Raw genomic sequence first — 25,394 nt, 5'->3', positions numbered from 1 at the left:
GGAGGGGTGGTGGCAGCGGCGGGGCAGTGGTGGCAGCGACGGGGCAGTGGTGGCAGCAGCAGGGCAGTGGTGGCAAGGATTATGACAGCGGCGGGGTAGTGGTGGCAGCGGCGGCGCAGTGGTGGCTGGGTTGGTGGCAACGGCGGGGCAGGGATGGTGGCAGCGGTAGGGCAGGGGTGGTGGCAGCGGTAGGGCAGGGATGGTGGCAGCGGCGGGGCAGGGGTGGTGGCAGCGGCGGGGCAGGGGTGGTGGCAGCGGCGGGGCAGGGGTGGTGGCAGGGATGGTGGCAGCGGCGGGGCAGGGGTGGTGGCAGGGATGGTGGCAGCGGCGGGGCAGGGGTGGTGGCAGCGGCGGGGCAGGGGTGGTGGCAGCGGCGGGGCAGGGGTGGTGGCAGCGGCGGGGCAGGGGCGGTGGCAGCGGCGGGGCAGGGACGGTGGCAGAGGCGGGGCTGGGGCGGTGGCAGGGGCGGTGGCAGCGGCGGGGCAGGGGCGGTGGCAGCGGCGGGGCAGGGGCGGTGGCAGCGGCGGGGCAGGGGTGGTGGCAGCGGCGGGGCAGGGGTGGTGGCAGCGGCTGGGTATTGATCCGTCTAGGGCTGTCCCGGGGGTGGGGGAGGGGGGCGAGTGGCTGAGTCGTCGCCGTGCGCAGTAGTCGTTCCTCCCCTCCCACCCTGCCTCTCCCTGCCTCACCCTGCCTCCCTGCCTGCCTGCCTGACTCCTCCTGACGCTGGGCATGGCGGCTCACAAGGCCTAGGCAGCTGACAGGGCCGGGCTGAGAGCAGGCTGAGTGTAGGCTGTGGGGAATGGGTATAGTGGTGAGGCGAATAGTAAGATAGGGTCGAATTGTGGCAAGATACTCGATTCCCTTCCCGTACCATGCTGACCCTGTACCTCCCCCGCCGGGCTGGTGTTACTGGTGTTATTGGCGGTGTTGGTGGTGGTGTAACTGGTGTAGCCACTGGTGTTGTGCCTCGCCCCAAAAGAGTGTAAACGGGTGGAGTAAAGTGAAAATAGAATCGAGTAAAACAGGGTCGCATTTAATACCATGTCGATCCCACTTGTTCCCCGGCGACCTGGTATTACTGGTGGTGTTACTGGTGGTGTTATGATGGTATTACTGGTGTAGTGAACAGAAGGACCCTCGAAAAATCAGAGAATAAAAAATAACAGAGTGAACAGAAGAGAGGATTGAGCGTTTATGTAGGGTGAAGGTAATTGACGAGACATGAGGACGATTTTGAGTACCATGCTGTCCTGGCGTATTCCCCGCTGGTGTGCTGGTGTTACTGCTGGTGTGGTGGTGTGCCCCGTGCTGTCCCCTGCCTCACCCTCACCCTACACCACCCTCACTCCAGTCGACCTCGTATCTGGTATTTGTGTCCCCATTTCCAAGTGTCAGTGACCCGGTGTGATGCTACTGGTGTGATGGTGGTGTGTTTTCCATGCCTACTGGTGTAAAGAGTTAGAGCTACTGGTGTGGGTGGTATTAATGCCCCGTCTACTGGTGTTAGCGGACAGATGTACACGTGTTAGATATCGACTGGTGTTAAAGGCTAGATCTGATAGTGTTAAAGAAAAAATAAACCGGTATTAAAGGCTCTATGAACTGGTATTACTGGCCATATCTATTGGTTTTGGACAGATCTGATGCCGCTGGTGTACTGGTGTTAATTATCACATCTACAAGCGCACCACTATACTCCTTCTACTCTAACTTGGCCTAAAATTGTCATCCTTTCATCGCAAATACACAGTTGTTACGGTGGAGTAGCACTAGGATGCGGTGCTAATCACGAAGAAGTGGAAATGATTGAACCGTAATTTTTTTTTTTTTTTTCTACCACTGATGTCTGAAGTAGGCTGCAAAAGGACGAAAATCTGGACCAAGTGAAGGTGAAAGAACCACAGCCAGACCTACTCCTGATGCTTGCTAGTCACGAAGAAGTGCTGTGGATGTGTTGTAGAACCATAGTATTTTTTTTCAGTGAGCGCCGTGAAGTAAGCTGCAAAAGGACGAAAATCTGGGCCAAGTTGAAGTGAAAGAGGTATAGATTCACATGCCCTACCGATATCGCTTCGTAGTGTGCGTGTGTGTGCTACCGTAGTGAGATGTGCGTTCAGTAAACCTTACCGCATCCCCGTCAACCCCCTAATGAACGGCCTACACACTACGGGGGTTTCTTGCAGCCTCCTTCAGACGATTTTCCTAAGCTGAGGTAAGAATTCTGGCCTTGGGTTCCTTCTTCCTTGCATTAAAAAAAAAAAAACTTGGAGATGCAGATGTTTCACCACCACGATTGGTACTACGACTACCACTGCGACCATCTACCACCACAAATACCACACAACTACAATAACTACTACCACCGACACAACTCACCACGCCTACCACCACAATCCTTACCACCAGTGTGACTACCTACTGCAACTACCTACCACCACCATCACTATACCCACCTACCACAACTTCCACCACCTTATTTACAACCACAACAACCACAACTATCAGCTTAAGACTATCGGCCCTGCTCCCTACCACAATTTTCTACCACAACTACCACCACACCTACCTACAACTACCACAGTATCTACCTACCACAACTGCCACAATCTACCCACCACAACTACCACTGTATCTACCCACGACGATCCACCACAAATACCACAATCTACCTACCACAACTACCACTCTCTACATACATTACCACTCATCCTATCACAACTACTACCATGTACCTACCACAACTACCACTGCCTCCCTACCACAACTACCACCATCTACCTACCACAACCACCACCATCTCTAAGACTATCGGCCCAGTTCCTATGCGCCCCCTACGGACTGTCACGAGGTAGGCAACGTGACCAGTACACACACACACACACACACACACACACACACACACACACACACACACACACACACACACACACACACACACACGTATATATCATTCACATCAGGCACGAATAAATATACAACACACACACACACACACACACACACACACACACACACACACACACAATGACTTGCATTCGTGGATTAGTGTGTATGTGTGTTTGCGTTGCATTGTTTTGTATTTTTGGTTGTGTGTGTGTGTGTGTGTGTGTGTGTGTGTGTGTGTGTGTGTGTGTGTATGTGTGTGTGGTGCTGGGTGTCAATAAATGCTTGCGTGTGTATGTTTGTGTGTACCGCTTCCCACTTCCCTCCCTTTCCGTCTCCTCCCTCTCTCCCTCCCTTCCCCTCATCCTTCCTCTCTTTCTTTCCTTATTTCTCTTCCCCTCTCTCCCTTCCTCCCTTCCTCCCTTCCCTTCCCTTCTTCATTTTTAAATCTCTCCATTTCCTTGTCTCCCTATGTTCCCTTCCGTCTCAGTCCTCTCCTTCCCTCTCTCCCATTCCATGTTGTTTCTCTCCCTTCCTTGGTTCTCTCTCTCTCTCTCTCTCAATCAGTCAGTCAGTGCATGTGCCTACTACTGTATGTATATATATACTGTTATTTCAATCTATGTCTTGCCTTTCTGTCTGTCTATTAGCTGTCTATCTGTCTATCCATCTATCTATCCATCTATCCGCCATGCACCGTGACCGCCGCCGCACCGTCATACACGCGCAACAAAGCCCCGTCATTCCCGTATCGCCCATTTCAACCCACTCCGAGCCCGAAGCATCGGAGCCCCGAGTCTCACCGATGGGAGTCACGTGGCCAGACAAACGCTTCAGAAAATGGTGGCGCTTTGTTCCAGTGTCCATTTATTGCGTGTGTGTGTGTGTGTGTGTGTGTGTGTGTGTGTGTGTGTGTGTGTGTGTTTCATTATTGCTATTGCCAGACGATTTTGTGATTTTTCTTTTTTCCGTTTTTCTTGCTGCTACCAGATGACTTTATGAGAGAGAGAGAGAGAGAGAGAGAGAGAGGCTGTCACTTTTAAAAACTTCTTGATATTTCCTCGACAAATCGGAATCATTTAATATTTTTAGGTGTAATTTACGTCATATTTCTGTCACTTCAGATATCACTGATTTTGTCTATCTGTTCCTGCATATCTATCTATTTATCTATCTGTCTCTCTCATTCTATCTATTTATTTATCGGCCTCGTAATTAGATAGCGGGTTTTCTTTCCACTGATTTATTTTTCCATATAGATAGATAGATAGATAGATAGATATAATAGGTCAGAAGTCTGCAGTCCACCGGGTTCACGTTTGAGAGAAGCAAGAAACCACCACATCTTCCTCTGTTATATATATTTCATTATTTTTTATATTTATCTTCCTCAGTTATTAAGTGCCTTATTTATTCCTCTCTCTCTCTCTCTCTCTCTCTCTCTCTCTATCTATCTATCTATCTATCTATTTGTACTTTATTTATCTCTCTGTGTTGATTTATTCCGTGCTTTATGTCGCTGTGTTCCATCCTCCTTTATTTTGCTCCCTTGTGGTACGTGTTGCTTTCCCCTCTCTGATTTATTATTCTCTCTCTCTCTCTCTCTCTCTCTCTCTCTCTCTCTCTCTCTCTCTCCGTTGTGTTTATTCTTCCTCCCTTTTGATTTATTTTCATTAATTATTTCCTCGTCTCCTTCGTTCTCATTTATTTCCGACTTATTCTTATCTTTATCATCTTCTGATTCAAGATTACGTAAATTTCTATCTATCTGTCTATCTATAGCCCGACGCCCTAATCCCGCAAAGGGCGGCCGCAGACAAAACGCCCCCAAGTTGCTCTGTCACCCACCATTTGACTGCCCTCCCCCCAGCTCACTCCCCTGTCCCTCATATTTTCGCGCCTTTGTATTGTTTACACTTTTTTCACTTCGTGTGGATTGTGTGGATTTAACATGTTATTTTTTCCCTTTATTTGTGTTCTAATTTGCTTGACCTAATTTCTGGTTGATTCTCAGCATTTTAATTACTCTTAAAAGATAGTCAAATGTTTCTTATTATTGTGCTTTATTTATGATCTCGTTTATATATTTTTTCGGGATGGTTTTATCGTGGTTCAGAGGCAGATGATGTTTGATAGGTAAGGATTTGAGATATTATATGTTTCTCCAGGTATTGCATTTTTTTTTTTTACCCCCTCTTCTCCCCCTCCTCCCGTATTCGTTCTGTTTCATCCACTCTTCCTCTGTTACCCTCTTCCTCTCTTCGTATTCTCGTCTTCATATCTTCCTCGTCCCCTCTTCGTGCCCTCATCTTCCCCTTATCTTCCTCTCCTGTCCATATCTCCCCATTTCCTCCTCCCCGCCTTCCTGTTTCTCTGCACTCTTCCCCTCTCCATGTCCTCCTCCTCCCCTCCTCATTCTGCATCCCATTTCCTCCTTCCCTCTTCCTGTTCCTCTTCACTCTTCCCCTCTCCATGTCCTCCTCTTTCCCCTCCTCATTCTACACCTTCCCCTCACCCTCCCCAGGTGTATGTCCACATCTTGTTAACAGTGGGACTATTTCAGTAAACCTATTCCCCTCCCCTCTTTCTTTCCACTCTCCCCCTCTCCTCTTTCTTTCCCCTCTTCCCTTCCCCTCTTTCCTTCCCCTCTCCCCCTGCCCTCTTTCTTTCCCCTCTTCCCCTCCCCTCTTTCTATCCCTGTCTCCCCTCCCTTCCTCCTTCTCCCCTCTGTTCCTCTCCTCTCCCCTTTCTCTCTCTTCCTTATTCCCCACCATACCTCAGTTTCCCCTCCCCCTCCCCCCCCTGTCTCTCGTGATCTTTTTTCTCCCTCCCTCCCTCTCCCCTCACCTCTTTTCCATCCCCTCTCTCTGTTTCATATCCCTTATTCTTCATCTCTCTCTCTCTCTCTCTCTCTCTCTCACGGGGATATTATTATTCATAGTGGTGTTAGGAACCATTATACAATATTTTTTATGCAATGAAAAAAGAACCGAAGGATAACAGCCGCAATTTTACACACACACACACACACACACACACACACACACACACACACACACACACACACACACACACACACACACACACACACACACACAACAATCTTCCCTTTCGAGATGTGTGGATATATTGCGTTATAAGACTGAAGATCATAGGCTCTACAGACAGATGAAGACAGCTCCATTGACCTGCTGCCTGCGTGAAGGACTGAGAATAAAGGTCAACTCTTGGATTGGAGAGGTGGAGAGGGAAAGGGTGCGTTGCTTGACAGGTGCTGCGTGCCCGCCGTGATGGAGGGAAGATATAAGCAGAGTTCAGAAAAAGTAACCATTGAGGAAGTAGTGGTATCATAGGAGAGAGAGAGAGAGAGAGAGAGAGAGAGAGAGAGAGAGAGAGAGAAATGAGTAAGATGAGCAAAGTTGACGAGACGAAGAGCCTTTGACTCCACCCTGTTGAGAAGAGCTGTATGTTTGAAGGAGAACTACACTGTGCTTTATACATTTTTATGCAAAGAAGAAGGAACCAAAGGCCAGGAAGCCGCAAGATTGTTCCAAGAAAAAATAAAAACAAAATTACAAACGAAACACTCCAAGCCATCAACTGTGTTCCCTAACACCTGTTGCTAAACGATTTATTGTGCATATTACACCATATTACCCTTTCCGTGTTACCTAAATCCTTCCAGTATCGCCATACAATACGTGAATAATATACAAAAGGATATTAATCAGCCACATTCAAAAACAAATCGCTAAAGAAAAGGTGCGAGGGAGCATCAACGAGAATACGGGTACTAATATCTTAAGCGGAAGTTGCAGGGAAGTTAATGCAATCCTTTTTATCAATTTTTTCATCTGCAGGTGGTAGGTGGTGGCGACCATCATCCACTCACTTGATATAGTGCTTCCTACTTCTTCCTTCACTTTTATCATTCTTCTTCTGCGCCTGCCCTCCCCTCTTCCCATTTCTCCCATCTTTCCTGTCGCTTTTTATTACTCTTCTCTCTATTTCAGGTGGCTTTACTTTGAATGACAAGCCCAGTGGTTTTCCGTAAGCCAATAAACCATTAACAGCGCCGGGTGGTAACCATATAACCAACCCACACATATTCCCAACGTGTCAACAAGTAGGTTGGCGGAGGGTTAGTGCCCCCTTCCGTAAAACAACTAACTCAGAGTCAAACGGCCACCCCTTACGGGATTATGGCGTCTGGCTGTAGATAGATAAAGAGATTATCATCATTATAATTATTTTCATTTCTGTTTTCACGGTAAGATTATTTCAGTCATTTCCACATCAGGAAGTGTAATGATTTAATCCCCCTGGTCATGTCCTCATTACACCCACATGGCTTTTTTTATTTTTTTCCTTGTTTTTTCTTTTTTTCAACTTTTTGTGTGGTATTCCAGGCGGGATTAGCTTGATATCGCACTAATTTGCTCTCGTTAATCCCACGTTAAGCCTTTGACTGCTGGGATTTCGGGACTAAGAGAGAGAGAGAGAGAGAGAGAGAGAGAGTGTGTGTGTGTGTGTGTGTGTGTGTGTGTGTGTGTGTGTGTGTGTGTGTGTGTGTGTGTGTGTGTGAGCCCCTTCCCCCCCAAAAAAAAAAAAAAAATACTATACTCGGTTTGTTTTCATGACAAAAATCTTCAACTCTTTTTTGCTCAGTTGATGGTCAGGTGAAGTCAGGGAGAGGGTGGATTTGACTAGTAACCAAGGAGACTCATCCCTCGTCCTAAGGCTCATGGAATTTGACGCAACGTTTTGGGATTGTGGAAATGACCCAGATCTCTCTCTCTCTCTCTCTCTCTCTAATCTTGAGTTAATCCTTGCCATCCTGATCCTCTACTTAATCATTTACCTGCCGAGTATAGTTGTTATAGTAGTAGTAGTAGCAGCAGTAGTAATGATGGTGGTAGTACATCCCTCCTCCTCCTCCTCCTCCTCCTCCTACTACTACTACTACTACTACTGCCACTGCTACTACTGTTGTTATTATTATTATTATTATTATTATTATTAGAGTTTGGAATAGTACCACACATTATCACACCAGCTTTTATGTATTTATTCTTCATGTATCCGACTCTGGGCATAGATTGCCTAGTCCGTTCCCTGAAGCCATTCCACTCACACCACATCATTCAGGTATATCAAAGAGGCCATCACCTATACCCGATACATACCTCATACCAGTCAGTGCATACCACCGCACCTTACAGCCCAGTAATGAGAGACGGCCATACCAGAGAGAGAGAGAGAGAGAGAGAGAGAGAGAGAGAGAGAGAGAGAGAGAGAGAGAGAGAGAATTGCATTTAGTTATGACAAAGATCTGTAACTTTCAATTCAGTTGATGACCTGGTGTAATCAGATTGGAGGGTTGATTTGACTAGTAACCAAGGAGACTCATTCCTGTCTCAACAAGCACTCATATTTTATACAACCACGACATTATTCAAGTGCGAGTGGCCCAGTTCCCTCAGATAAAAGCACACGGGTTATAGTGAAGATAAAGGTATACACAAATGATCTTACACACGACTGAAAGCCTAGGCAGAGTTTGTAAATATGGCTCCACATGTGCGACGTCACCCCCACTTTGTTTACATCCCGCCAGCTGACTCAGGCCGAAGGTGTTGTGGTTCTGGGGAGCGGTACGGGAACGATTGATATATGAAATGCTTGTGGTTTGGAGGGGGAGTAGCTGGATGGTGTGTTTCTCGCCATTTTTCACTAATATTTTTGTTGATATATGTGTTTTTGTGTTCTGAATTGTGGGCAAATATTCATAATTGTTGTGTTTCTAGGGAGCGCTACAAAAAACTGCGCTACGGGAACGATTGATATATGAAATTCTTGTGGTTTCGAGGGGGAGTAGATGGATGGTGTGTTTCCCGCCATTTTTCACATTTGTGTTGATATGTGCTTTTATATTTTGAATTGTGGGTAAATATTCGCAATAATCGGTATGGTTCTAGGGAGTGCTACAAGAACTTACTGTATAGGAAATGACAATGGTTTGCAGATGGTGTAGATGGTTGAATATTTCTCGCCATTTCTCTTGAATATTTTTTATTTTTATACCAGGATTATGGAGGTACGTTGGTTATTCGTGTGTTTCGAAGGACCGGTGCAGGAAATAGATGATGGAAAATACTTGTCATTTTGAGAGCGGGTGTAGATGGATGGTGTTTCCCGCCATTTTTCTTCAGTATTTTATAGTTGATTTATTTTTTTCATTTTCGTACTCTGGGGAGATGTGTTTCCTGCCATTTTTCTATAGTATTTTTTAGTTGATTTTTGTCGTTTTTGGACTCTGAATTATGTAGAAACGCTAGTAGTTGTGGTTCTGAGGAGCGCTACAGAAACGTGCGATAGGAAATGGTTGTGGTTTGGAGAGCGAGCGTGGATTAACTGTGTCTCCGGGAATTTTTCGTATTTTCATTTTATATTTCTACATTTTCTTTTACCGTAAATATTGTAGAAACTTTGGTAACCGTGACTAGTTATTGACTAGTTGTGGGGAGCGCTAATGGTGGTAGTAGTGGTAGTAATAGTAGTAGTAATGGTGGTAGTAGTGGTAATGGTAGTAGTTGTAGATGGAGCGTGTGTTTCCCGCCATTTTTTAAATATTTATTGAGTTTCGTCTTTGGTATAATGTGATTGATTTTCTTTTTTCAGTTTTTCAATAAGTTTTCCTAATTTTTCGTGGTATAAGTTGTTTGATTTTTTTAAAAGGAGTTTTCGATAATAGATGGATGGATAGATGCATTGAGATTGATGAATATAAAGATAGATAGATAGAAGGATAGATAGATTAGTTGATTGATTACTGAACTGATAGTGTGTGTAAGAAGATATATTGAGAGAGAGAGAGAGAGAGAGAGAGAGAGCAGTGTTTACTTCCTCTTATCTTTCTCCTTATCGAGGGGTCAAATGGATCCTTTGTGTGTGGTCTGGGTGTGGTTAGTGTGTTTGTTTGTTTGTGGGGTAGAGAGAGAGAGAGAGAGAGAGAGAGAGAGAGAGAGAGAGAGAGAGAGAGACTGTATACGGTATCGAACGGTTTGAATGGTTTGTGTGTTTGTTTTTGCTTGCATGTGTGTGTGTGTGTGTGTGTGTGTGTGTGTGTGTGTGTGTGTGTGTGTAATATTGCCTTCATTAGTGTTATTTGTATGTGTGTGTGTGTGTGTGTGTGTGTGTAATATTGCCTTCATTAGTGTTATTTGTGTGTGTGTGTGTGTGTGTGTGTGTGTGTGTGTGTGTGTGTGTGTGTAATTTTGCCTTCATTAGTGTTATTTATGTGTGTGTGTGTGTGTGTGTAATTTTGCCTTCATTAGTGTTGTTTAAGTGTTGGTGTTGATAGTGGTTGGCTGTGTGTGTGTGTGTGTGTGTTTGCCTTCATTAGAATTGTTTATGTGTTGGTGTTGATAGTGGTTGACTGTGTGTGTGTGTGTGTGTGTGTGTGTTGATGGGTTTTAGATGAGACCAGAGTGTGTGGAAGTGAAAGTGGTTGTTGTTGTGGTAGTGTTGGTGGTGGTAGTTGTGGTAGTAATGATGATGATGATTGTGATAGTTATTGTGATGGTGGTAGTAGTGGTGGTAGTTGTGGTTATATACGAGACTAGTGATATTGGTTGCTAGTGATTGTGGTAATTGTGGTTGATTTGGGTAGTTGTTTTTCTCCATTTTCTATTCGACTCCTGGTATAGTCCAGTAGCCCGTGTGTGTGTGTGTGTGTGTGTGTGTGTGTGTGTGTGTGTGTGTGTGTGTGTGTGTGTGCTGTTACAACTACTACTTTTACTATTACTACTGCTGCTACTACTACTACTACAACTACTACTTCTGCTGCTGCTGCTACTACTACTACTACTACTACTACTATTATTACTACTACTACTACTAGCTGTAATAGTAGTAGTGGTAGTAGGGTGTTGTGTAGTAGTAACAGTGTTGTGGTTTAAGGTGCTGACTGGATGGTGAGTAACCGAGGTGACGTGTATGTGTGTGTGTGGGGGGGGGTAATGCTGACACGAGAGAGAGAGAGAGAGAGAGAGAGAGAGAGAGAGAGAGAGAGAGAGAGAGAGAGAGAGAGAGAGATTTAAACAATGAAGCTACAGTGGATAAGAGAATGACGAAAAAGTGTGTGTGTGTGTGTGTGTGTGTGTGTGTGTGTGTGTGTGTGTGTGTGTGTGTGTGAGAGAGAGAGAGAGAGAGAGATGCACTCCATTTGCCTCGTTACGAAAGCCACAATCATTAGTAAGTGACCGTCACAGGGGATTATTCTCTCTCTCTCTCTCTCATTATCTCTGAGGCGGAAATATCACCTGCCCCGCCCTTATCTATCGCCCTGTGAGTGATGGACGCGCTATCTATTATCTCTACAGTTATTAGAGAAAGAAAGAGAGTGAGAGTGAGAGAGAGAGACAGAGACAGAGACAGAGGGGGGAAGAGAGTGAATGTTACTGTTATTATTATTATTATTATTACTGTATCACTATTACTACTACTACTACTACTACTAATAACAATAATAATAATAATAATAATAATACCGTTGCTACTATTACTACTACTTCTACTTCAACTATTATTATTATTATTATTATTATTATTATTATTGTTATTATTATTATTATTATTATTATTATTATTATTCCTGTGTCTTTCCCACCCCGTTTTCTGTTGAAGCCCTGGGGACAAAAATAGCATAGGGCGATAAGCTTTTGAAAGGGGGGTCAGAAATAAACCTAAAATTTTAATATACTTTTCACTCAAGTTTTTGGAAAGTAATCGAGAAAAAGTTTTGTATATATTAAACTGGGTGGAGGTGAAAGTGTGCGTGTGTGTGTGTGTGTGTGTGTGTGTGTGTGTGTGTGTGTGTGTGTGTGTGTTTTGCGTAGGGCGGCACCAGTACTTATATGGACAAAGTGGTGTGTGTGTGTGTGTGTGTGTAGGGTGGCACCACTACTTATAAGGGCAAAGTGTTATGTGTGTGTGTGTGTGTGTGTGTGTGTGTGTGTGGACCATATCGCATTTTGGCAGATATAGATGGTTTTGTGGTGTGGTGTGGTGTGGTGTGGTGTGGTGTGGAGAGTGTTGTGATGCAGAGAATGTAGTGTGGTGTGGTGAGGTTTGGTGTGGTGTGGAGAGTGTTGTGATGCAGAGAATGTAGTGTGGCGTGGTGTTATACGGTGTGGTGTGATGTGGTGTGGTGTGGTGTGGTGTGGAGTGTGATGTGGAAGAGAAGTGCCGATACTGTGGTTGATTGTGTTGTGGTGTTGAAGAGTGCATTGCAGAGGGGGAATTCCAATACTCCCATTGATTTCTGTGGTGGTGTGGTGTGGTATGGTGTGGTGGTGTCATATGGTGTGGCATAATGTGTAGTATTCGAGTGTTTTATTGTGGTGTGGTGTGGTGTAGTGCTTTTGTGTGTGTGTGTGTGTGTGTGTGTGTGTGTGTGTGTGTGATTTGTGTGTTGTGGTATACTGTGGTGTGTAGTGTGTGATCGAGGGAAGAAATACCGGTAATACCATTGATCTGACTAGTGGTGTGGTGTGGTGAGACTGCGGTGTTGTGGTTTGGAGAGCGTCGTGTGGTGGTGTGGTGTGGTGTGGTGTAGTGTTGTGGTTTTGAGTGTTATCAAGTGGTGGCGTAGTGTGGTGTGATGTGGTATGGTATAGTGTAGTGTGGTATGGCATGGAGTGGTGTGGTTTGGTGACGTGTGGTGTGGTGTGGTATGGTGTGGTGTGGTGGAGTGGTGTGGTGTAGTGAAGTGGTGTGATATGTAGTGTGTGGTGGTGTAGTGGTGTGGTGTGGGAATTCCAAGGGAGGGTAGTGGACCGTGGAGTTGCTGGGATGTTTGTGACGATTTTGTGTGGTAATTAATTGCCTAGCGTATGGTATTTCTCTCTCTCTCTCTCTCTCTCTCTTTCTCATCAGTTCGTTATTATTTTCTAGTTAACTCCTATGATACGATGAGGTTATTTTTACTAGATGAGAGAGAGAGAGAGAGAGAGAGAGAGAGAGAGAGAGAGAGAATTATATGATACCTGATTTGATAGTACGCGAGTAAGAAATATGACTCATGGTACAGTAATTCCATATGAGAGAGAGAGAGAGAGAGAGAGAGAGAGAGAGAGAGAGAGAGAGTTCTAATGATAAAAATAGAGTGGGTAAGGGCTTGGCAGGGTGTGATCAGCATATTTGAATGACACTTAATGTCTTTGTTCTCAGTCTGCTGGTGGGGGCGGAGAGGGAGAGAGAAAAGGAGGGAGGAAGGGGGGAAAGAGGGAGGAAGGGCGAGAAAAGAGAAGTTTTGGGAGAAGAGGAGGAGGAATCTGTGTGTGTGTGTGTGTGTGTGTGTGTGTGTGTGTGTGTGTGTGTGTGTGTGTGTGTGTGTGTGTGTAGAGGATAGAGATGAGGAGGAAGAGAGGGGAAGGCATTGCATGGAGGAGGAAAATGGAGAGAAAGGAGGGAAGGTAGAGGAAGAAGGAGAAGGGACTACAGAGAGGGAAAGGGAGGGAGCGTGCATGGGGGAGAGACACTGCAGAGGAGGGAAGGAGAGAGAGAGGGAGGAAGGAAGGAGAGAGAGAGAGGGAGAGGCACTGTAGGGGATGGGAGAGATGGAGGGAGGGAGGGAAGGAGGTAAAAAGAGTGTTAGAGAAAAATTCCTACATTCCACAGTAGTCGTAATGATAAGCCGAGAGAGAGAGAGAGAGAGAGAGAGCAGTGAATATCGACTAGGCTTTTTCACTGCTACTGTCGCCTTAAGAAATTATATATTCTGAAATTTAACTTGATTTTATTTAACTGAGTCGGCAAGTAGGAAGAAGAAACATAGATAGATAGATAGGTGGATAGATAGATAGATAGATGGATGGATAGATAGATAAACAGATAGATAAGATAGATAAAAATAAATTATGGACTACAGAGGGTTATTTTAAGCCTGCAGTCCACCGGGTTCATGGTTCTCTTGATCCTGGAGCCACAACAACAACAACAACAACAACCCTTTCAGTACGAGGGGGCGACTTAGAGAGTTTGGGGTGAGCGAGAGGAGGGTACGAGAGTTGCGTTGCCTGGGGTGTGTGGGATTGCGTGCGTGCGTGCGTGTGTGTGTGAGAGAGATAGATAGATAAGAAGCGTGAGGTAGGGAGTCCTAGAGAGTGCATAAGGGTGTGGGGGTGGGGAGGTGGGGGGAAGGGTGGTGAGGGGGTGAGGGGTAGGGCGGGGGTAAAGGTAGGGATGAAGGTAAGAGTGGGGGTGGGATGTTCGTGAGTGTGGGGGGTTAGGAGTGAGAGCTGAGGGTCAGGGTGGGGACAGGGGTGAGGGGTGGGGGCATGGGTAAGGGGGGTGAGGGAGTGTGCATTCGTGAGCCACATGCAACCTGATCACACGGGTCATATTCCCTCGTCTCTCACCACTTATCCACACCACCTCTCTCTTTACCTCTCTCTCTCTCTCTCTCTCTCTCTCTCTCTCTCTCTCTCTCTCTCTCTCTTTCCTCTTTTTCACCGTTTTTTAAGTCCCTCTTTTCTCCCCCACCCTGCTGTCTACCTCTCTTTTTCTCTTTTTACTCTTTTCCACCTTTTATTCCTGTTCCCTCTCGCCTTCCACACCCACCACCACCTCAACTCTTTTCTGCCTCTCTTTCTTTTCTCATTCTCTCTCTTCTTTCCTTCTTTCTCCTCCTTTCTCTTCCCCCTTTTCTTCTTTATTTTCCTTTCTCTCTCTCTCTCTCTCTCTCTCTCTCTCGTAATAAGGATTGATCGTTCATATTTTATTCAGTAGGTCCGTGTGTGTGTGTGTGTGTGTGTGTGTGTGTGTGTGTGTGTGTGTGTGTGTGTGTGTGAAGAGAAAGAAGGGCTCAATAAATTCGTTTGTGAGAGAGAGAGAGAGAGAGAGAGAAATTGAAAGTTGATGTGTGTTGAAGGGTTCGTTAGTCTGTGTGTGTGTGTGTGTGTGTGTGTGTGTGTGTGTGTGAAGAGAAAGAAGGGCTCAATAATTTCGTTTCTCTTTATATGAGAGAGAGAGATTGAAATGATGTGTTTGTGTGTGTGTGTGTGTGTGTGTGTGTGTGTGTGTGTGTGTGTGTGTGTGTGTGTGTGTGTGTGTGTGTGTGAATAAGACAGGTGTTCAGGGCAGTAATAACCTCGTAATTACTCTAGAAATTAGTCTCAGGTGGATCAGGCAGGTGTGGAATTACCTAAGTGGATGAAATGTGGAGGAGGTGGGAGTGGGTGGGATAGGATGAGAAGAAGGTGAGATGGAGGGTGTGGAAGGGTGTGGAGTGGATGATACTGGGTGGAGGAGAATCAGAAGGTGAGGTGGAGAGTGTGGAAGGGTGTGGAGTGGATGATACTGGGTGGAGGAGAATCAGAAGGTGAGGTGGAGGGTGTGGAAGGGAGTGGAGTGGATGATACTGGGTGGAGGAGAATCAGTAGGTGAGGTGGAGTGTGTGGAAGGGAGTGGAGTGGATGATACTGGGTGGAGGAGAATCAGTAGGTGAGGTGGAGGGTGTGGAAGGGAGTGGAGTGGATGATACTGGGTGGAGGAGCATCACGTGAGGTGGAGGGTGTGGAAGAGAGTAGATGAGTGAAAGAGATGGATGGGATGCTGAAAGGTGGAGTGAGTGACGAAAATGAGAAGTGGAAGAAAAAGAACGATAGAAGAATGTAACGTGGAGTGTGTGGATGGGAATGGAGTGGATGATTGAGAGTGGATGGGATGCTGAGAAGTGGAGTGAGAGAGAGGAAGAAGTGGACGAGAAAGAAGCGAATGACAGAAGATTAGGTGGAGGGTGTGGAAGCGAGTGACGTGGACGATTGATAGAGATGATAGAAAGTGAAGTGGAGGAGAAGTAGAAGAAATGAAATGGAGCCAGAAGAGTAAAGTGGAGGGGGACAGGGCTGATTGACGCACAGTAGAAGGGTGGATGGATTTTGTGGAAGCAGGTGGCAGCGTGTGGAGTGGATGATGGAGAGGGGTGGATGGTGGTGGGTGGAGTGGGTGGACTGTCGTGTTATCGGCGGCATGCACTTGATAGATTGGGTGACAGGATGATAAGAGATAAGAATTTCCGTGTGAGATTAAGGTATATTTGTTTAGAGGATATCGACGCTAAATCTATCTATCTCTGTGTCTATCTATCTATCTATCTACGTGGCTCTGTCTATCTCTCTATCTATTGTATTGATGCCGTAAGGGAAGACTTGAAAAAAATCGCCACCACGTCGTTCTATTTTTTACCATTTGTCTGCCCTCCCTCCAACTCCACATCCCCTCCCTCACTGATCTCTCCACATTCATCACATCCTTGGTCTTTCTCTCCTCCTCTCCCCCGCCACCTCACTCACACACACTCTTCTCGTCAGTCTCTCCTTCTCCATCCACCTGTCCAAACGGTATAGCCTAATCAGAGAACAAAAATGGATGTGAACAGATAACAGATGAAGTGTCACGATAACAGAACGGCAGACCAGAGATAGAACAAAAAGAGGCTGCCAGAGATCAAGATAGTGAGATGAAGTTCGCATATTCGCAGGGATTGGATGGGAAGAAGGGGTGGGAGAGTCTGCGGTGGATTGAGTTAGGCTGATTGATTGATTACACTAAAAAGATGATGCCGGCGACTCTAACTTATCATGGTGGTGGTGGTTGTGGTGGTGGTGGATGTGTAGTAGGATCGTTTGAGGTTAGGGAAAGAGAGATTTGAGATGGACTGGTTTGATTTGCTTAAAGTTGGTTAGAAGTTGATGTTTGTGAAGCGTACAGTAGGGTCGGTCGGGCAAAGGTGTGATTAAATTAGGTTAGGTTGGATTAGGCTGTTCAAGTTATTTTATTTATTGAATTATTCATTTATTTATTATGGTTAGGGGACGGTAGGATTTTTTTTTGCAGTATGTTGTGTTGATTTTGGTTGGGTTAGGTTAGGATGAGCTGGGTTGGGTAGGGGATCTGTAGGCTATGACAAGGATAGGTTAGGATTGGATGGTCTTGAGTGTGTGTAGGATAACGCAGGACAGGTCAGGGTGATGCAGGGCAGGTTAGGGTGAGGCAGAACAGGTCAGGGTGAGGCAGGACAGGTCAGGGTGAGGCAGGACAGGTCAGGGTGAGACAGGACAGGTCAGGGTGAGACAGGACAGGTCAGGGTGAGGCAGAGCAGGTCAGGGCGAGGCAGGACACGCACCCCAGCCGTGCCTACACGTAACCATGTCCAGATACACGCAACCTATCCTCTCTCTCTCTCTCTCTCTCTCTCTCCTCTCCTTTCTCCTTCTCCTCCTCCTCCTCCTCCAAGAAATGCATCACTCCCGAGATTAGATAACGAGGAGACTGAGGCTAATCGGCAGAGTCACGAGAAGAAAAACGGTTCACATTATATCGATTTTGTCCGGAATTTATGGAACTGAACAGACGTCGGTGAACGAAACGTGTTATTGGTTGTGTTGTGTTATTCTGGTACCGAAGTTATAATAATAATAATAATAATAGTTGTTATTATTATTGTTATTTTTATATTGCCGAAGATATTATTATTATTATTATTATTATTATTACTATTATTATTATTATTATTATTATGGTTGTTCCTGTACAGTAGATATTATTAGTACCGGGTATCATTTTATTGCTTTTTACAGTCTCTCTTCAATATCATTTTTGTCTACTACTACTACTACTGCTACTACTACTACTTCTGTTACCATCATCATCATCATCATCATTATTATTATTATTATTATTATTTCATCCCAGTTTTTAACCTTGTTCGTTTCACACAATAATTCGTGTATCTTGTGTGGAGGGCCTGAGCCGACCACTATCTCTACGTTATCTCTCACGCTATTTCTCTCTCTCTCTCTCTCTCTCTCTCTCTCTCTCTCTCTCTCTCAAGTTTACTCACGTGCTAATGCAAGAATTTTATACCCAAGATCGCGACAGAAGGGCATATTTTACTTTGACGTCACGGAGAGAGAGAGAGAGAGAGTAGCATTCATTTCTCTCTACTGGTCCAATCCCCTTTGTATATTTGAATGTTTGAAAGAACTGATGTTATCCTTTTTTTATTTTCAGTTAAAATATTTCAAACTGTAAACATGAAAGCAAAAAGAAGTAATAATAATAATGATAGTAATAATAATCCTGGCCTTGGAGAAATGGATGTGCACAGGAGAAAGAATAATGATAAAGTTTGTGAATTTCGTAAAACACTGCACGCCGTTACGAAGCCTTACCGGACGCCATGTTTAAATGCGTGTCGTGAGAGAGAGAGAGAGAGGGAGAACCCGAGGAAAATAACGGTAATATAGATTAGACCTGGCATGGCGGGTGGTTAATATACCTGCTCTGGACGCTAATGTATGTGATTTATGTTTATTTGTCTATTTTATTGGTCTGATCCTGCCATAATCACGGGATAATGTCGCGGGGCCGGCGTGGTGGTGTAAGCGACGTAAACATTGGCCCGGAGTCACAAGCTTACCATCCATTACCCGTTGCAACCGCCGAAATAAAATACAGTATAGCTTCTGATAATTTTTCCTTTCGTAACTAAAATGTTCTTTTACACAAAAGAATAAGACATACGAAGATTGTGCGCTTTTTTTTTTTTTTTTTCGTTCTCCTTCCTGCAGGGGGAAAAAATCTCATAAAGAACACAAGTCGAGGGGAATGTTACTTGATAGCTCCCGGGTGTGAGTGGGAGAGGGGGCAGCCTGACGACGAATGGCGCTAACGTACAGGCGTTTTTTGAGTCCACATCTTCTGGGTTTAAGGCGCCTGGCGATAGGTATAAAGGTGAAATATGATTTGTCTCAACCAAGAAAGGAACAAGACACATTGGATGATTTTGTACTCCCCTTGTCCTTCCTGCAATAAATAAATGAATAAAAATACATAAATAAGTAAATAACGCGTAAAAAAATCTTAGTTACTTCGGGAAATGGATCGTAAGCTTCAGTTTGAACACGCTGGCCGCGTTACGTAACTTTTGGCGGGTAAAAGCGGCCACGGCACTAAAAGATACGTTAGAAGAATCTGCACTCTCCTTGCCCTGCCTGAAATAAATAAATAAATAAATAAACGCGTAAATAAAAATCGTAAGCTTGTAAATTTGAACTCGGTGGCCGCGTTACATAACTTGGGCGAGTAAACGCGGCCACGTCACTCATTGGTCGGCTCAGAGGCCAGCCCGCCAATCACACTGGGTCGCATTCCCATCGGCTTAGCTGGACTTATAACACGTCTTCCTTACCGTTTGATTTCCGTTTCGTTCACATATTCCTCTGTGCTTTCTATGTAACACGTCTTCCTTACCGTTTGATTTCGGTTCCGTTCATATATTCCTCTGTGCTTTCTATGTAACACGTTTTCCTTACCGTTTGATTTGTTTCGTTCATATATTCCTTTGTGCTGTCTGTGTAACCTTTGTAAATATAAGAATGACAGAAATAGCTTACTAGGGAATGAAAATGGTTAATATGAAATAATTCGTTACTGGAGAGATGCTTGAAAGTCACTCGATACCGGTAATGTACGTGAGATTAATTTCTGAGATTAGTTCCTGCCGTGAGATTAGTTCCGGCCCTGAGATTAATTTGTGAGATTAGTTCCGGCCGTGAGCTTAGTTCCTGCCCTGAGATTAATTTGTGAGATTAGTTCCTGCCCTGAGATTAATTTGTGAGATTAGTTCCTGCCCTGAGATTAATTTGTGAGATTAGTTCCTGCCCTGAGATTAATTTCTGTGAGATTAGTTCCTGTCCTGAGATTAGTTCCGTCCAAATATTGAGTTGCATTTTTTTTTACTGGTTTTAAAGTTCGCGTCCTTTTTGTTGCTACGATAATATTACATCCGCCCTCGCGATGCTAGGGCGAGTGGTACATTTTGATGTGTGTGTGTGTGTGTGTGTGTGTGTGTGTGTGTGTGTGTGTGTGTGTGTGTGTGTGTGTGTGTGTGTGTGTGTGTGTGTGTGTGTGTGTGTGTGTGTGTGTGTGTGTGTGTGTGTGTGTGTGTGTGTGTGTGTGTGTGTTTAGGTGTGTGTGTGTGTGGGCACCTGAATAATTTGCCGTCAACTGTAATAATGTAATAGAGTTGGCTTTAACTTGAGAGGGTTAATTAAGTTCTTTTGGCATTTGCATATGATGAATTGGCATGTTGTTTGATATGCTACACACACACACACACACACACACACACACACACACACACACACACACACACACACACACCACACACACATTCTCCTTTCTCTCTCCCTCACACACGCACACACACACACACGCGCGCCTGACCTTCACCTTTACGTTCTGGCATTTAGGTGTGTGTTAATCCAAATCATCCTAGTAAGCCGTTCCAACCCCTCTATCAGACCCCTCTTAACGCCTCTTCCTTAGCGATTTAACCCACGTATTTATATATCATTTTTCCTCGTATATTACTGATAGAGGAAGTGAAGCAGTGTTGAAAAGGTATAAATAACATCAAAGGGAATGCTTAATGTAATAATCAAAACTAAATCGCTAGTGAAGACGTGTTTGGAAGGCTCTTGTGCAGGTCTGAATAATTTTAACCCTTTCAGTACGATGATATGGTCTTTATTCTCCAGCCTGCAGTTCACTGGGTTTACGTTTCTCTTAAACTTTGGATTACGACAAGTACAACTACTACTACGGTACTACTACTACTACTTCTACGTCTACTACTACTACAACTACTACTTCTACGTCTACTACTACTGCTGCTGCTCCTGCTGACACTACTACTACTGTTACTACTACCACCACTAAATTATTTTTATTATTATTATTATTATTATTATTTCCTTCAGACGATTTTATTCAACTGAGGAGGGGCGTCTCGTACTGAAGGGGTTAATGAGGGCCACATTTAACCCCTCCCTATTGGAAAAGCCTCACGTTACTGAAGAAAATCGTCTGGAGGTAGAATAAAGAATAAGTCGCCGGATGGAAGAGGTTGAGAACTGAGATATTGAGTTTGTAGTCTCAGTAAACAAACATAAACAGACTGGAATAAATTTAAGTACCCCCCTGGAATCTGAAGCGGGGTACATAGGAACGGTGCAGGCAGTATCGTAGCTCCAATGACTGTAGGAAGGAAGAGGTTTTATTTTCTCCTTTGATTCGTGTCCCGAAAGATCAGAAGGCTTACCGTCCGCTCCTTGTGTACACAGGAATTAAGGTTATGATGATGGTGATAAATAGTGATGGTGATGGTGGTGGTGGTGATGATGATGATAGGTGGTGGTGATGGTGGTGGTGATGATGATGATGATGATAGTGGTGGTGGTGATGATGATGATGATGATGATGATGATGATGATGATGATTTCTCCCCTGATGTACGTCTTAGTCCCTGAAAGAACCTGACACGAAAATTGAGGTAATTATAGTGATGATGATGATGCCATTTTCCTATAATTACCACCCTAAATTATTAATAGGCGTGATATAACGGGGTGATCGTGGCTGTAAACAACCCTTTCAGCCCGAGGACATTGTTTCTGATTATTACCTCCGCCTGCGATGTTGGACGAGGGTATTGTAATCACCTGAGTCTGTCTGTTAGCGTATAACTTAATATTAAAATATCGAAAATTAGTAAAAATTGGTGGATAGGTGGGCTGTGGGACAAGGAAGAATTTGTGAGATTTTGAGGTGGATGTGGATGCAGAAATAAACAAAATTTGTATTGGCCCTGGTACACGTATGCGGTCTGTGAGATTGTGGAATATGGCAAACTAAGACCGTAGATTTTATTGACTATATGAGACCGTGAAAGTATTGGTCTGGTAGGAAAGAGGGTTTACGGCATTATTATTATTATTATTATTATTATTATTATTATTATTGCTACTACTACTACTACTACTACTACTACTACTATTATTATTATTATTATTATTATTATTACTAGTACTACTACCACTATTATTATTATTATTATTATTATTACTACTACTACTACTACTGTTATTATTATTATTAATATTATTATTATTATTATTATTATCATTATTACTATTATTATTATTTGTGGTGGAGGAGGTATGCGCTCTTTGCTGTTTTCTAGTTCTTGCTGCCTCTGAGCAATTTAACTAAAATTAGGAGAACAGCGATAGTGGAATTAAATCTTTATCTGACCCTTCCTATTCAGTAAGATTTTCCGAAGCTCAATAAAGTTGTAATGGCAAGGATATTAGAGAGAGAGGGAGAGAGAGAGAGAGAGAGAGAGAGAGAGAGAGAGAGAGATTTTAGCCCCAGTGGAGTGCTAGTTCACCTCCTCCTGCAGTCCACCATCTTCCTTTCGGGTGATAGGGAGGGAGGGAGATGAGGGACGTTGTATACCAGAAAATACAGAGAGGTGATGGTGGTGAAAGGGGTATGGTGGTATTTTGTTTTTAAAACGTGTGAATTAGATGACTGTAATTGCGTAATGGTTTGATTGTTGGTTTAAACGGTACACACACACACACACACACACACACACACACACACACACACACACACACACACACGTCATATTACTTCAAGGCGTCTTGTTTATTTTTTTTCTAGTTTCAGACGATTTTTATTCTGTTTAGGAGAGATTTTTCGAAGTGGAGGGGGTAGATGGATATTTTTCGAAGCGGAGGCGGTACATAGAGCCTCCATGAACTCCCAAAACACGCCAGATCTTTCCTAAATTACACAAAATCGTCTGGAGGTAGCAAGGATGAAAATAGCTAACATCCACGGTTTGAAAGGGTTTAAAAAGTAGAGCCAGTTCTATAAATGTGCTTCAAACGGCTCTATATATAACCCGGAAAAAAGTTTGTCCTAAAAAAGATACAGACGCAGGTGCTATACATACATTCCTCCCTTTGATCTGATTCTAAAAAAAACACCTGCTAGGCTTCGTGTTAACAGTTCATCCACGTTTAAAAATATTTACATTCAAACTAAAAGCGCGGGAAAGAGTACGCGCGTCCACCACTCGTATGGAAACGAGGATTTATAAGGACCATTCCAGTTGCCTTTTTGAATTTCCCGCCCGACCGTTTTTTATATATATATATATATATATTTTTTTCGCGGCATTTTTTGAAAGTTTTGAATCGTTGGAATGGAACCTCAGCGCGGGGACGTCTTTTTCGTTTCTTCTATCTTTATTGTAATGATTCTGTTATTATTATTATTATTATTATTATTATTATATTAGCTTAGACCATTCAAACTGGAATTTACGCACATCTAGCCCTCATATTTACATACAAGAGTTCTAAGTGAAACTGGCCACCATTTTCAACCGAATTCTTGGTGGCGTAGAAGGCTTCGTAACAAATCTTCCTAAGCGATTTATTTTGCATAACACACACACACACACACACACACACACACACACACACACACACACACACACACACACATTTTCTGTACTTATTTATATCGTTTTAATACTGAGGTAGTTTGAATTAATCGGATACAAAGAGGATATTAATGTGCAATACGTACGAGTAAAATAAATTCCAGAGAAAGTTGCTTGTTCCTGTCGGCTTCGTTCAACTCATTATTATTATTATTATTATTATTATTATTATTATTATACCATTATTATTATTATTATTATTATTATTATTATTATTATTATTATTAACTACTACCATTACTACTACTACTACTATTATTATTATTATTATTATTATTATTATTATTATTATTGCTGGAACGTCCGCATATCCACCACTCATACGGGTAGTTCATATATAGCACTCCTCTTCCACTCCGATTTCTTGTGGTTTACGGGTACGGCTAAGCTTTATCAGTGTCTTGCATCACTTATTCACTTCCTCCCCTCTGCCACACCCACGCCCACACCTGCAGACTGAGCCGGCCTCGCAACACGTAAAATATCATCAAGCGAGTTCCTAGTGCGGCGCTATTTTCAGACCAGCCTTTGTCCTCGAGAAATTACAAAGGTCAAACAAACAGCGACTGACACACACACACACACACACACACACACACACACACACACACACACACACACACACACACACACGATCTCCTGCCTTTTTCATTTATTCACACACACACACACACACACGATCTCCTGCCTTTTTCATTTATTCACACACACACACACACACAGACACACACACACACACACACACACACACACACACACACACACACACACACACACACACACACAAACTTATGTCCTGACTTCTCATTTATTCTTCACACACACACACACACACACACACACACACACACAAGCACATCCTCAACTCACATCAGTAATTATAATAGGTCACACACATCCCACCAGTTCTTCCTGTGTGTGTGTGTGTGTGTGTGTGTGTGTGTGTGTGTGTGTGTGTGTGTGTGTGTGTGTATGTTCTTTGAGTTCATGATTTTTCGTCTCCTTTTTATCTGAATACATTTTTTTCCGCCACTCTTTTTTTTTTACTGATTCGTTTTCGTATCATTATTGACCTTTTCTTTTTTTTTAATCTGCGTTTTTAAACCCCTTCAGGCCGAGGACGTACTTCATATTTCTTTTTTTCCCTCTGCCAAACGCTAGATGAGTTAATGTATCTCGCCTGGATTGTATGTGATGGTGGTGGTGATGGCGGTGGTGATGATGATGGTGGTGGTGTGCTGGTGGTGATGATGGTGGTGGTGGTGTTGATGGTGATGGTGGTGTGGTGGTGATGATGTTGATGATGGTGGTGGTGGTGATGGTGATGGTGGTGATGATGATTGTGGTGGTGGTGTTGATGATGATGACGGTGATGATGATGATAGTCTTTTAAGTTTTAGAAAGTGTTGATTGATTACCTTTTATTGATGTGTACAGTATATATAATTTTTTTTTTAATGAGTTTAGAATACTTCTTTTTTCATTTATATTCATGCTTTAACCTGACATATATTTTTTTCTCTTTTACAGGTAAGTTGTGGTGGTGGTGGGGAGCGTTACGTGTTGTGACGAAGGAGCGTGAGTAGGCGAGTGATTGATGTGCATAGAGTTGACCGCGTAGTTAAAGGTCATAGTCAGCTACCTGCACTAATAATAAGCTACCAGGCGCCGTACTGTTGGAGATAATAGCCCAGGCGACGGTAATTCGGGTCACGTGAGGAGCGGCGGGATTAGCGTGTGGGTTGGCGTAGTTTATTTTGTGTTTATGTGGAGCTGGGGGCGGCGGGGTACACGGCGTTGCCCTGGGAGACGTGGCAATGCTTGGTGTCACGATGTTGTGCGGACACACACACACACACACACACACACACACACACACACACACACACACACACACACACACACACACACACACAGGCCAGTCAGTTGTGTAGGCTGGTTTAGGAGAGGCGTGGGAGGGGGGGGGGAGAGAGTCAGAGGTGTGTGGTGGGAGATACAGAAGGTCAATAAACCTTTTATTTTTTCATTTTGTATGAATTTTAAATGCGAATCTTTATAATTTTGAAAAGTTCCATGTGATATA

The 25,394-nt window shown here is 43.9% G+C and overlaps 1 protein-coding gene across 1 annotated transcript in view; it reads left to right on the top strand.

The window, feature by feature from the left end:
* gukh (NHS actin remodeling regulator GUK-holder) overlaps positions 1-25,394 on the top strand; it is a 246,097-nt gene that overhangs the window by 180,243 nt on the left and 40,460 nt on the right. Inside the window, exon 4 of the mRNA XM_080267190.1 lies at positions 8,043-8,078. Coding sequence (XP_080123316.1) covers positions 8,043-8,078 — 36 coding nt within the window. The remainder of the gene's footprint in view (positions 1-8,042; positions 8,079-25,394) is intronic.

This window comes from Coenobita brevimanus, chromosome 23, assembly GCF_032717465.1.
Source record: "Coenobita brevimanus isolate Jiangsu-jjx chromosome 23, ASM3271746v2, whole genome shotgun sequence".
NCBI classification, from domain to species: domain Eukaryota; kingdom Metazoa; phylum Arthropoda; class Malacostraca; order Decapoda; family Coenobitidae; genus Coenobita; species Coenobita brevimanus.
The sequence above is the reverse complement of the archived record's forward strand: the minus strand, read 5'-3'. Positions and strand labels throughout refer to the sequence as shown.